The sequence below is a fragment of the Paralichthys olivaceus genome, chromosome 3 (assembly GCF_024713975.1).
Source record: "Paralichthys olivaceus isolate ysfri-2021 chromosome 3, ASM2471397v2, whole genome shotgun sequence".
In the NCBI taxonomy this organism is placed as follows: Eukaryota; Metazoa; Chordata; class Actinopteri; order Pleuronectiformes; family Paralichthyidae; genus Paralichthys; species Paralichthys olivaceus.
Window position 1 is genome coordinate 11799721 of NC_091095.1, and position 14391 is coordinate 11814111.

General features: G+C 42.4%; 1 protein-coding gene across 3 annotated transcripts in view; it reads right to left on the reverse strand.

Annotated features, from left to right (window-relative positions):
* Positions 1-14391, reverse strand: part of ttll7 (tubulin tyrosine ligase-like family, member 7) — a 68551-nt gene that overhangs the window by 9384 nt on the left and 44776 nt on the right. For all 3 annotated transcript variants that reach the window (XM_020080495.2, XM_069521944.1, XM_069521945.1), the window contains exons 14-19: positions 12442-12528; positions 9710-9938; positions 7482-7777; positions 6328-6462; positions 2960-3040; positions 852-1012 (exon numbers count right to left, since the gene is read on the reverse strand). In XM_020080495.2, coding sequence (XP_019936054.1) covers positions 852-1012; positions 2960-3040; positions 6328-6462; positions 7482-7777; positions 9710-9938; positions 12442-12528 — 989 coding nt within the window. The remainder of the gene's footprint in view (positions 1-851; positions 1013-2959; positions 3041-6327; positions 6463-7481; positions 7778-9709; positions 9939-12441; positions 12529-14391) is intronic.

The window sequence follows — 14391 nt, forward strand, 5'->3', positions numbered from 1 at the left end:
AGAACTAAGCGGCCTCTTTCAGCTTCTTCCTGCTGCCTCACAACCCCTCTTGTCTCTTTGCTCTCACCTGTGAAAAAGCCCTGATTAACAGCCAAGATTTGTGACCTTAATTCGCACCCTGTCTCCGCAGAGCATCATGTCTCTTTCATCCCTGAGAGCTTTCAGGAGAGTGCAGCGGGGTCTGGTCGCTCTGTCACTCACTCTCTGTCATTCAGCTGGCGTTGCTTCCTTAGTCAAACTAAATAAAAATGGGAAACAGTCCGCACTGACACTGATAGATAGACGAATACTGGGCTTAAGGACATGGGGAGATTGCATGGAGTGTGTGTGTCTACTTATAGTTATGGAGATTGAAGAGTGGCATTATGCAATGGATAGACAGGTAATTACCCTGCAGTCATTGTGATCACTTGTTTTGATTCTGAAGTATTACATTTAGCAGTTTTTTCAAATGTATCCATGTAGATAAAGGGCGTTTTGCCCCCACACATTTGGACTTTTCTGTTTAGTTTGAAAAACAGGTGTGAAAGGTGCTGGGGATCATGGTCCGAACCAGGTGATGCTGGTAGTGGTACCATAATGATATTACAGTGGCAATGAAATTACTGGAATGAACTGGTTCATTCATGTTCTCCATTCAGACACAAAGACTACTAACCACTGAAATGACAACACAGCAACGGCAGAGGCAAGTCAGTCTACAAACCAATCAATGTCAAGAGTGAGTAGAGGTAGCCCACGTAGGTAATGACAGCAGGACGAATGTCCTACTTACATTCACTCCCAGCTCACATCATTTGTGCAGGCGTGTGGAGAAGACAGTTAGCAGGTTAGCTACACAAACAGCCTACCCTGTGTTGGAGAAGCAGTTCCACAGGCCCTGCCCGTGACTCCAGAGCAGCCGGTTGAAGACTCGGTTAAAGAGCCGATAGAGGTGGAGGCTCTCCACATCTGGCTCCCTCCAGATCCGCTGCAGTGCCGAGCGTACATTGGTGCGTACAATGTCCAAAACCTGAGTGACAGAGAAAATGAAAGGGGGAGAGAGAGAAGAGGTGTAAATCAAGCATGTGATAATGAGGGAAATTAGTGCTGCTAGAGGTGACAGCTTTTCTAATTGATATGCATTTGTTGGCAACTGTAATTTTTATTTTTTTTAGCAATCAGAAGATAATGGATTCACTCAATAACTGAAGGCAAGCTTACGTTTATGAATAAATACAGACACACAAAGCACATAAACACATACCAACCAAACTACTTAATTCAGACCGTACACACATATATAGTTAGATTTTGAGCAGGTTGATCTGTGTATCCGTGTTAAGGTGTGCACAGACATACAGCCATACTGTGTGTGTGTGTGTGTGTGTGTGTGTGTGTGTGTGTGTGAGAGAGAGAGAGAGAGAGAGAGACTTGGTAGAGGCAGGACAGAAAAGTACTGGGGCAGGCAGAAGAGAACATGGGAGAGGACTAATTGCTGCACTAACGTCAGTCTCGCAGAGAAGGTGTCAGAAGTTCCTGGGCACTCTGAGAACACCTGCGCCATCCTTCCATCCTTCCATCTTCCCATCTTCCTTCTTTTCGTCCCTCCCCACTTCACTGCCTTCTCTTCCACCCTTTTTCTTTCTCTTTTCACCCCGCTCAGAGTGCAGCACTGTGGCTCTTTTGACTTTGATTCCTCGCTCCTCATTACTGACGTGCCCGTCTAACTCTGTGTGAGCGTGCATGTGTGTTTTGCGATGCGAAGAGGCAAGATTTCCCTACAGCAATATGAGGCAAGCGAGACACGCTTACACACTGATAGATGAGCAAACACACACACACACACACACAGATATGTTTTGGTATGGTAATCAGATGGCAGAGCGGTGGGCGCTACATTCCTGACCTCTGCCTGCTGCTCATTAGGCTGCTCCACTCCAAATAAAACATCAGCTCGCACCGCCACATCCCACAACACAGCGCGCACTGTTGTGCAGAAATCAGTAGCTGAGACATCGCATCATTACTGACACACCTACTGGATGCCATTTCATGTCTTGTCCCCTCTTCTGTTTTGTTTACATCCTCTTTGGTCTCTCTACATCTCACTGTCTGCCAGGGTAATGATCTTCGTGCATGTCTTTTTTCCCCTCTAATAATTGATTTTGGGGATTACATTTCTAACTTTTAAAAGACTTTGAAAGGAATAAACAAGAGTGGTGACATTTTGTCATTTCTAGCTGCTTTTAAATTGTCCACTTTACACAGGGTGATGGTTTCGATCATGTGGCAGCATTACCGAACAGATGAGGGAGTTTAAACAGGTGGTAACTGTAGCCCATTCTTAAGATTCATACACGACGATAGCGATCAAGAACTCCACTGTTATTAATTAGAATTAAGTTCAGTAAGAATCTATCGATGATGAATTAGCCTCTGGGGGCAACGTCAATATTTTTGGTCGTCCGCTGTAGATGATTTTGCACACAGAAAGACCTCTTGGCATTTTGCTGGACTTCCCTCAGCTTTCCTCTAGACCTGTAATAGGTTCAAATCTTTCTTGTCAAATTACAGGAAATTGTGTTTCCATGTGCAGTGTAATTTCACACAGAGATACCAGGCAGAATTTTGAAAGTCTTTTCTATCAGCACAGTTTAAATGTTAGCCTCTGTAGTACAAGGCCACATCTCCACCAGTTGCTTCCCCCTACAGCGATCTCACAAACCAATAAACTGCAACAACTTTTCTATCTCAGAAGTCCTCCCCCTTTATTTCGGTTCCATGTTAAAGCGTCTCTTGTTGTGTTTCAGGGTTTATGATCTTCACAAGATTCTTGCAAATATCAACCAGGTTTAAAATATGGTGGGTAGCACTGAATGTGATTTAAACTGTGCATTCATATTCTTACAAACATTGGTAGCTACTAAGTTAAATTGACTCAAAAATCTTCAGATCTGAGACCAGCATAAAAACTCACCTTCCGTTGTTTGGTCGAGTCCAGCTTCACCAGCCAGTAGGAGGCCACCTTTGGTTTATGGTATTTCCAGTTATCAACCATCTGAGTAAGGAAAAGTCTGTGTGAAAATCAAACCTTTAAACATGCAGAAAGAAGACTTGCCTTATTACAGACAGACATTCTTTGATAAGTCAAATTAAAATGAAATATATGAAAACTCCTTTAGAGAAAGTTACTGGTGGTAATAATAACATTAACAAGTAGTCTCTTGCCATTTCATTGCATCGTTTGTTAAAAACACAAGGTTACTACATGACATGATGTGCAGTTCAGTCACTGTCTAGTACAATGTGACATTTTTTTTATTAAAACTCTGAATGTGCTGGATTTTTGTTTCTCACACATACATGTTCATAGAGGGCTCGACTTTTCTTTTGGTGAAATGGCTGTAATATTGTGTGATATTTGGCATCTGGGTTTTGAGTGTTTACTGCAGCACAACACTGCACTGCTTGTTATTCTGTCTTCAGTGTGCAGGAAGAGTAGTTTGAACTTTTGGCATCAAACCAATTTCCAGCCTGTTTTACAAAACTAGTGCAGATTTTCATGTCACACGTCAGACTCAAAACTCCTGCGTTAAAATGAGGATCTGCATGATCAAGGCAGAGAATTTAAGAAATCAATTCTTAATTTCTTATGAATGGTTTGGATGTCATACTTTTATGGTATTGTCCTTGTCAATCAGCTCTTAGTTGGTGCCTTTTATGGAACATACACATTTACATTTTGTCCAAAAGAAGCTTTTCTGTGTTATTGTTAAATTGCAACACAACTGATTTACGATCTTTCTGTTCCTCTGAGAAACCCCTATGTTTTATCGGTGTGGGAAAAATCCTTGGGGCATGTGTTGTTATGCTGAAAGCTGCGCTGGATATCCCCCATGCACCTGCTCCTAGTGCCAGCACCACTGTGTACGTACAGCCACTGTTACTGTTGCTCTGTTGACTTAGTCTACATCTCCCCACTGGTGTAAACCTCTCATGTAGCATTGTAGATCCCCTGCAAACAGTGCTCCCAGTGGGAATCTCCAGTGTAAACTTTATGTGTATTCACATAAACACACACGCATGCACATAGACACACACACACACACACATGAAAAACAATCCCCAAGGATTCACAGATGCAGAGCAAATGTATAACTTAAACACTTTTTTTTCACTATCCAGAAAGTTACTTATGTTTCGAGCATCGAAGGGGTTTATTTCTTATCAGTTGATTATTATCATTATTACTTTGGTGAAAAAAGCTGAAACATATAAGACCAATTAGTCTCCTAAACTGTGGCTCCAATTTTTACAAAATTTCCTGGGCCATCATCTGACACAGCTTATCAAAAGCTTGTTGAGTGAATTTGACCTAATATGCTTTTTAAGATATTGACCAATGAACTTCACAAGACATGGGGTTCATTAATAATTACATAACTCCATTGCTTATTTAAACCATATACATACATGTAAAGGCTCATTTATTTATTTATATTTAATTCCACTTTGAAATCACATATAAATTCATCAAAGCCTGGAAGAGGAACATTTCCACCATCACATAAACACACGATGGATTTGTAAATCTTGTTTTGTATTTGTAGATCAAGAAAATCAAATTTGTGAATATTTGGAGTCTTATATCTCTCATACACCCCCACTCATTGTGATGTGCAGCTTTAATTTGAGGTGACTGCTGCTTCCCTTTGATGAGGACGCTTGAACCCAGAGCTGCTGTTTGCGGCAGTATTTTCTGTATTTTACTTGTTTAGTGTCTTCTCTAAATAAGATCCTCATGAACCTTGTCTGGTAGGCAGCCAGCTCATTTGTCACATTTGTTTGGTACATACACAAATTACCCTCAATTAAAGCACAAAAAAACACACTCAATACATTTCACCTTTCAATGCTTCCAAATGTCACAAAAAAACAGGTTTGAGTGAAAGATAGAAGGAGACAATTTCTCCTATGCAAACACATAATTAGCCCAATTAGACCTCAAACTTTAAAAAATAAAAAATAAAATAAGACTCCTTGTCTCCCGAGGCGAAGAGTGAACGATACAGGTGCAGCCGTTTGTCTGCATTTTCACAGCGCTCTCATTAGGGTTTGTTAACCGTACAGGTGTGGTGGTAATTGTCTCTCACAACCCCCGACACACACACATGTCACGCAGACACACACATTTTATTTTTAGGTGTTTGGTTGAATGGGGATGTGTTAATTACATGGTTGACTTGCCCTAACTTAACCACTACATATTTATTAAGATGTATTTATTCTTTATTAGATCATCATTAGGAAAGTTGTGCTGGTCTTGAATAGTTGAAGGATGATGCCTTCACTGTGCTTCGAGAGTGTTGTAGTACAGAGTCACAGCCAGCAGTTTAAAGCAGGGTATACTGCATACAGTGCAGTGTGACATAACAATGAAGCCACTCTGGTATACTTCTTCCAGTATACATCACATGTGACCGACTGAAATCTAAATTTGTCCAGTGAAGATGTTGGTGGTATTAGTTAACCAAGTGAAGACAAACTGTGGCTGCTGTCCTTTCAGCACTGTGAGGACAGTGGTGCTGAACTGACAGCTGGTAGTGAGGACAGCAGAGGTCAGAGTCGGTGTGGACCGCACAGTCTGATGCTTTCATCAAACTTAACTGCTTCTCCTATGGATTCAAGGTGCCTCTGCCTCTTTGTGCAGGTTTTTGTCTAGATTTTTTTTTTCTTTGGTAGTGCATAAGTGTGAGTCAGTAGCTACAATGACTCATCACTAGAACTAATATGGAGGTCATCATTAAACATTCCGTGAAAAAAGTGCATTCATTATTAACATAATGGAGTTCCATAATATCTGGTATACTGTCAAATGAGACAAAACTTCTATATTCAGAAATACAGAAAAACAAAGTCGAGTTGTAGAACACAAACATACAGGTGCAAACAAATGTGCACACACAAAACAAGAGGGCACGGTGATCTGACCAAAAATAGAGGAGACAGTGATTCAAACTAAGGAGCTGTGGGGAATGAGTCGGGGCAGCAAACTGAGCGACAGGTTGTCACTGGGGTCATTTGAAAGACAATGGGAGCCAGGCCAAAGAGGACAGGCTATTGTGGAGGGAGGAGAGGAGGTCACTTTTAGTTAGACTGTGGAGTGTCTGCACCTGGCCACAGAGGGGGCTCTGGGAATATAGCAGGATTTCTGCTCGACCTGTATTCCATGTTCATTCCCACTTTCTTAACTGTGTTTATTTCAGTCTTTTCCTGACAAAACTTGGTCACAATTTTCATTTCAATACACATTTAAACACACACTCTGGTAAACCATGCACCCACCTCATCCAGCACAGCCTCGGCCTCTTCCTCGGTTTTGCCAGGGAACCTGATCCTCATGGCGGTGAGCGCCGCCAAGGTCTGACGCACCAGCTCCGCCTCCTGCTCTTTACTCCTCAGGTTTATTAGCGGCTCGCCCTAAACGCACAAACAAGTCGAGCACGCAGCTCAAGAAAACTATTCTGCGTTCAGATACACACCATGATACATTTATTTATAAGCACCTTTCCAGACACCCAAGGACACATGGCAAAATAAGAGACATCCATTATTAAACTGAATGTTTCATTCAGCACTGTAGTGTTATTAATTTCAATCTATTACTGATTCTATATATTAGTCAATATTATTTCTTATTCTCATGGATACTTTGGATTTCCCAGACATTTAATCTTATGTTATGCCCTGAGCGCTAAGTAATGTATGATGCTGCTTCAGTATCATTTGTTATAGTTACAGATCATTATTTATATACATAGCAGTTTGCTCAGTGCAGCATCCACAACATACAACATACTATGTATATATTCCTGTTCAAGCATGTAGTTATTCCCACATGTGTGATTTCCACAGGGAACTCAAGTGTGCAATAAACCAGAGAATAAAATAGGGAAATATAAACACGCATGTCAGGATACAAGCATACACCCAGTGCACGCTATGGCCTTTTTCCAGTGTAAAGTTTTCCACTTGTTTTTTTCTTAGTCTTAGTTTAAAAAAAGTATCCTGTCTCATTGTATCTTGTTCAAGTGTATTCAAAGGTTGCCAGAGTACTTGTTATGAAGGACAGAGAATGGAGGAGGCAGGCGGAAAGCAACAGATGGCGACAGAATAGAAGATTATTGTCATGGGCTGCAGAGGGTCTTTACAGTATCGAAGGAAATACTTAAGAGATTCTTTGTGGGCCAGGATACAGTAAATGTCAGAGGAGGAGAGGAGCAGCCAAATGGGTAAAAGCGGTGATGACAGAACTGGTTAAGTTGCAAGTCAGTGTCATTGAATTGAATCTTTTCTTTTAGTTGTAAAGCAGCAGCGGATTTTCTCATCGATGAAAATTACAGCTTGACTGTCTGAGAATCAATTTAGTGACTGACAATACTCATTGTGAACAGTAAAGCAGTAAAACCCTTGTGTGTGAGTGTTTTTATTGATCTTACTATGTTGGAGTGGATGGTTCCCAGGCTGTTGCTGTGAGGCACGCGGTGGGTGGAGCCACTGCGGCTCAGTGAGTGAGAGCGCAGCGTGGCGGAGCTCGGCCTGACGAGGGGCGTGGCCACTGGGACTGTAGGCGACGGCTTGGTAGACAGCGCTCGCACTTCACTGGGTGACGAGAGGGAGGCGATGGAGCGGGGACAGGAGATGGAGCGCCTGATTGGACCGGAGAGTGTCGGCGATGCGGAGGGGGCGGGGCTGGTTTTGAGCGACTTGACGGGAGGTTTCCAGTGCATGCGGCCTGTAGGAAAACAGAGAGATGGAGGGGTGGGGGTTGAGGGGGTGGAACACTGACTCACTGTGACACTTTGATGTTTTTTTTACTCCTGACCCCCTCCCCGCCTCCCCCAGTCAATGTCGAGCTCTCCTCTCTGCTTTCCATCCGTTGCCGGGTGGCTTTGGAGATGAAGTGTGGCATTAAAAACTCCCGTAGCCGCACTCCAGCACACTGGCCCAGTAGCTCTGTGTGTGTGTTTTTGTGTTTTTGTGTGTGCGTGTGTGCGTGTGTGTGTGTGTGTGTGTTAACGACCGCAAAACCAGAAACTAAACAGTGGTCCTGTCTAGTTTCAGAACGGATTAAAGAGCAGCTCTCTCTCTGACACACATAACACATATAAATATATATATATATACATATATATGTATATACTTTATATACACACACACACAAAACAAACACAGGGAAACAGAAAGTGATGCTGAAAACTCACACTGACACTCACCATCACCCTTGAAACTCCTCCAGCTTGTCTACCAGCCAGTGTATTAGCATGTGTTTTTTATTTGTGCAGTATGTCTGTCTGACATTAAATGTGCACACAAGTGATTATACAATGTATGTGTGTGTGCATGTGTGGCTGCTGAACCTTTCCAGATTTGGCCATTGCCAAATGAGAGCATTATGGGGCTTAGTCCTAGCAACCCTTCGGTGGCTTGGTATGAATTATGGCTTGGCAGAGTTGTTGTGTGTCTCTGCACACGCACGCACACATTGATACTTAGACCAAAAATCGGGCTCTTTCGCTGATTATTTTCTTATTTTGTGACAAAGAGAATGAGCTAATTCAAGGCTCTTCCCTATTGAGTAGTCAAACCGATGGCCCAAAATGCAAGTAGAGATTTGTTTCCTTTCCAAGGTCAGAACATAAGACGACTGCGTTCGTTGTCCTCTGCCTCACCTCAGAGAGCAGGTAGTGAGTTGAAGTGTGCAACTTATGAGAATTTGTGGTAATATTTGAAAACATATTGCTCTCGCTATAAAACATTAAACTCAAGGTGTTCTCAAGGTAAACAACAAAGAGGATCTCTTCTTCCAATCAAGTTCATTCTTCTCTTTATCTCCACCTCTTCCCTCACCTTCCATTTACTACTTTTCACTTTTTACTTTTCAAGACACTTTTTAAAGACACTCTTTTCTCAAGTGCTTTTCAAACATTCTGTGAGTGTTTGGGTCTGCAGCTGTTGAAGATGGGAAGATCCTTGGCAACAAAGAGCCACATCCCATGAGTTACAGGCTGTGATCACTCAACTTTAATTAAAATCCAAGGATCTGGTCCCATTGTCACACATCAATCAGCTGGGCTCCTGAACATCTGTAATGTAGCCTCTGCTGGCTCGCACCATCAAACCCTGCCCTGCACTGCTTCTGCAGAGTGTGTACTGTGTGAGCAAACACTGATCAAAGCAAAACCCTCAGCATTGTGTGTGTGCATGTGCACATTTACACTATATAAATGGGTTCAGCACAACTATGAATATATTTTTCACACGGTGTAAGTGTGAAAAGCACCAGACTGGATGTGGATGTCGCGTTCTTGCACCATCACTGGATCAATTCTAAGTCCCTTACTGCATCATTACATACATTAACATCTCTCTCCTGTCTCTACTTTGTTCTTCATCTTAGTCAATAAATGCTGCTAATGCAGAAACCTGTTTGAAGTCGGTTTTAGGTAACTGCTGTGATCAGATGAAAAGCATTGGCTAAAAAAGAAAGAAATCAACAGATAGGGCAGGAGGAAGAGAGAGCAAGACAAATGAGGAGAGAACAAGCGAGCACAAAAAAACAAACTAAACAAGAAAGAGAGATCACAGCAAACCAGGTCCCTGTCAAACTCATCAAACGCTGGCTTCCAAATAAAGACATTCGCATTTATGCATTCTGTTGCTTTACCTGAGCGCTCAGCCAAGTTCTTCTCCTTGCTCTCCCCAAGGTCATAGGAAACTTTCTTCTCCTTCTTTTCTCCACCTCTTCCTCCTCCTCCTGCTTTCCTCCTTTCCTCCTCCTCTTCATCTGAGGAGGAGCAGGAGTTTTCATCGCTGCTGCCGCTGGTGAAGTCAGCCAGGTAGTCGGGTCTTTGACGTCTCGGTGTCTGGCTGCATTCTGGCATAGCGGTCAATGGCTATCAAGGAGAAACATGGCAAATGCATACATACTGTATAAATAAATACAGAAGAGGTGCACATAGATCCATATGTAGATGCTTTTGTGTAAATAAACGCAGATGAAAAAGACACAATAATATGCATGTTTTTTTCTGCTCCATCACACACACACATCCTATGTTTATCCTCATGGGACCTTCCTCTCACGCTCTCTTTCTTACCCTAAACTATTAAAATTACATACTTTTTACAATCAACACACACTCTCACACACACAAGCACACACTTGAGCATGAAGATGTTGAGACGTTGTCCGCCTCCCTCAGCCTTGCCTCACCTTCAGCTTCCTACCATCTGTCACTCAGAGACCTGGTGGTGACACGGCCGAGCCCTCAGCCCCACGTGTGTGTTTGTTTGCAGGCTCATTATGCACAGATACACGAGTGCTCCTTTATAAACCCGGCTGTCACTATAAATAGGAACACGAGCTCCTTCGTACCTTGAACAAATTTGACCTGATTGGATTTGTAAAGGTTAAATTCAAAGTAAAACATATGTTTATTTTCTCTTTAATACCAAATGTTTTACATATCTGTCAGTTTGTATAAATGAAAGAATTACTGTGGACAGCTGGAACTTATGATGACTTCAGTGTTGTTCCTTCTCTTCTTCTGCTGTATTTCTACTAATTGAAATAGAAAATGTACCGTTAGTGAAACTATGATGTTCCGATTCTGAATCTGTGGTTGCAGTTTGTCTTTAATGCAGAGTTTCTGCTGGTTTCAACAAGTTGCATTTAAAACCTTTTAAGACCATAATTAATGAGGATTAATGAAGAATTATGTCCAGTACAACAGATATGAAGGAATAATATCATCCATAACCATAATCTTTTTAACAGCCAAGCTGAGAGTACTGTGATAAATCCTGACCAGGGAGTTTGTAGACTCAGTTCCACGTTTGTTTTTTTGTGTGTTTTATTTGAGAGATTTTTTGTTAACATGTATTAAGTCAATGGTCTAGTTCACATCCTGGAAGGGAACACACTGATAGCATTAATAAAAGATTTATACATCTGTTATTCAATGGTTAGCTTGGGCAGGGCTGTCAGGCCACCCAAATTAATGGACAGGAAGTGATCAGAGGGCTTACACAGTCACCGCCGGGAAGCTGCGTGGGTGAGTGATAGAGAGGGATGGAGACAGAGAGAGATTAAATACAAGAGAGGAGAATAAAGAGGGGAGATGGGAACATGAGATTGATGGGGAGAGAAATAAAGAGGAGGTGAGACTGAGAATGGGAGTGGAGAGAAAAAGAGGGCAGGCATTGAATACATGGAGGAACGGAAATGAACAGCAGGAGAGAGAAAGGGAGAGAAAAGGGATGAAAATACAAGGCAGGAACAGACTTTGGATAAACAGAGAGGAAGACAAAGAGAGGAGGTTTAGCGCTGAACAGACGAGATGAGACATTTCACATATGTGTGAGTCTGTCGAGACCTGGCAAGAAGAGTAACTGGCTAAAGTCAAGTTAAAGATTGAACTGTGGTGAAAAGTTTGGGAAGAGGGAACCGCCACAAGGATCAAACGTGAGGAGGTGTAATCATAAAGAATAAAAGAGAGAAAGAAAACCTGCAGGTAGTTTCCTTCTCTCCGTCTTCAGCACGTTTACCATTTCACTTCCTGCCTTGCCATCCTCAGTGATAACAAGCCTCTGCTCTCCTTCCTTTCCTCAAAATTCTTCGCCTGGATCTTCTCTTCTAGCTTTCGTGCACTCGATGGTTCAGTTTCACCAGATGGCTTGTGAGCACTGTTTCCCGAGGAGTGAATCCATCCGTCACAACTCTCGTCTTTTTCCCCCTGGTCTCAGTCTATCGCCGTACACTTGACATCATCGAAAGTGACTGGGCCCAAATTAATTTGGACAACAGTGATTGTGTCTGAACAAGTCCTCACTGCAGCTAAGGCCTCTCTAATACGCCGTTGAACTGTCCTGTCCAGTCCTAACACACTCTCTGAGTGTTCCAGCCAATTTAACCCTGGAGTGAGAGATGGATGTAGATGTGCGAGGGGGGAGAGAGAAGGGGATGGAGAGGTGAAGGGAGGGGAGTGATGCAAGGTGATGGAGGGTGCAATGTGCTGTCGTGGGAAATTGAGGGGGCGTATAGGTGTATGTGACAGAGAGAGAGAGACCGGGACAGACAGAGAGAAAGATAGCACACAGAGAGAGAGAGAGAGTCTGACAGCTGTCCCCTAGGGGGCTTGGGTCTTTTCTTTGGGCCTCTTTCTGATCTTTTCTTTTCCTGCCTAACCCCCTATAACCCCCCCTCCCCACTTTTATTTTTGTGAATCACACCCTATGTGCATTCTGCGGACGTCAGCTCCAGGCATCTGCATACCTGCCTCCCCACCAACACTCTTCTTTGCACTTTCGCTCAGGTCCCATGAGGCGCGCAGTCCCTACTCTCCTTCCTCACAATCAGATTGTGTCCGTACCTCTCTCTCTCACTCTCTCACTTACCTTAGGGCCTCGTTGCCTGGAGGATTTGCCCATCAGCTTCTCGTCATCCAGTTCGCATTGTTCCAGCAGATCCAAAATGTCCTCCTCCTGCATGCAACACATAGAGGAAAACAAGGTAGATGAGAACAAAGTGCAAAAAGTTGCTGATTTTAGTTGCATAAGCAATGTACAATATAAAGCGTCAGAAAAGAGTAACATGTATTTAAATCTTGATGATAGAGAATATATAAAACAACGAGAGTGGCAGAGTTCATATATCTGCCAAGACCCAACAGTTCCCTTGTGAAAACTCATTTTTTTATTGATCTGCACCAAATTGCACACACTCATAAATATAGTTATTCTAAATATGCCTGAATTTTCATCAAGATCCATGGATTATTCTCAAAGAAATCAACTGAAATGTTTAAAAACACACTCTTGCAATGTTAAAGAAAGTGAATCGAAATTCCTTTATCTTCCTCGGATCTGGATCCAGACCAGAATTAAATGGGGTCTGTCTTGGGACAGATGTCCACTGTTTCCACTCATTTTGTGGAAAGCTGTTCAGTTGCTTACAAACCAACCAACCAACCAACAAACAAGGGAGAAAACAATTGTTTAATATATGGAGGCTTGAGTCTCCCTGCAGCGGCCGCACGTTCGGTTCTGAACCAGCCCTTTGCTGCATGTCCTCCCCTCCCTTCCCATTTCACGCTTATGCTTTCCTATTAATAAAGACAACAATACAATAAAAAATAATGACTTTAAAGTCAGAATGAGATGTGAGAAAGACCCAAAGACCTTCAGTTATTTAAAGTAAGTGGAGGGATGAAAAAGTTCAACTCCACAGGCCTGTGTGCCTTATCAAGGGGTTAGAAAAAAACGCCCTGGCTGAACATGCATTACTCTTTGGCAGCGCTCATAGAGGCTGAATTTGGAAAAGGCAGCATCACGGTCATCGCCAATGTGCTGGGGCCTTGGCCATTTGGCCGATGCTGAAATGCAGGCAAAGGTGATTAATGTTGCTTCACGGCTGGGACACAAAAAGCTCCCACTTGCCTCTCAAATACAGATGAAAAGTGGTTGTTTTCTCCCAGATTAGCCATCAGCTGCTTTTTGGGGGTCTGTGAAAAGGTCAGTGTGCTCCTGGCTCTCTGTTGGTATGTGTGTGTGCTGAAACATTTGTGCACCTGGATATGTACAGTGACATATTTTCTGATCTGAGTCTTTTTTTTTACCATTAGTGGGAGTTTTTACTTTCATCAAAATGATCCAAACAAGAAAAAATACTTAATTGTTTCCTGCCATTCATTAAGATGAGATTGGATGATGTTACATGTTACTGCCCACAGGTTTAAAGACCAGTTGAGGCACTTTTATCTTTAAATTACACCAAAGCAGATTTCATGGAAGTTATAAAAAAATGTTTTAAACATGGGGAAAAACTGAACTTAACAGAAATAGCTGTTGATCTGAAAGCTATGTGGTTTCTCTGAACTAAAAGTGTTTGCATCACAGCTCATGCACATTACAGTGTGGATAACAGATAATTTGATATAAAGCTGCCTTTTACAGCACCCTTCTGTTGCCGATGATCTCTGACATCTCAAAGTATATTGTCACAACTTGTAGTTTCTTGGCACCAGAGAACCAATGTCCCAAACTCTTCAGTCGTTTTTTTTTATATTGTTGGCAGCTCCTACCATGACACACTCTGACTCCATTTTTCTTGGCCGTTTGACAGATGATGCTGTCTTTTGCATTTCTGTGGTAATGTAGTCAGACGACTTTTTCCACTTTCCCTGGTTAAGAATTTATTACTTCCATGGGAAGAAAAAAAACTTGCCCCTGAGCCAGCACAAAACATCTGCAATGCTTATTCCTTTAGACAAATTACAATCTGGTAAGGGCCTCCTTGATTCTTCTTCAAAGTGAGAACCACAGTCTTAGAGGGAAGTGGATAAGCAA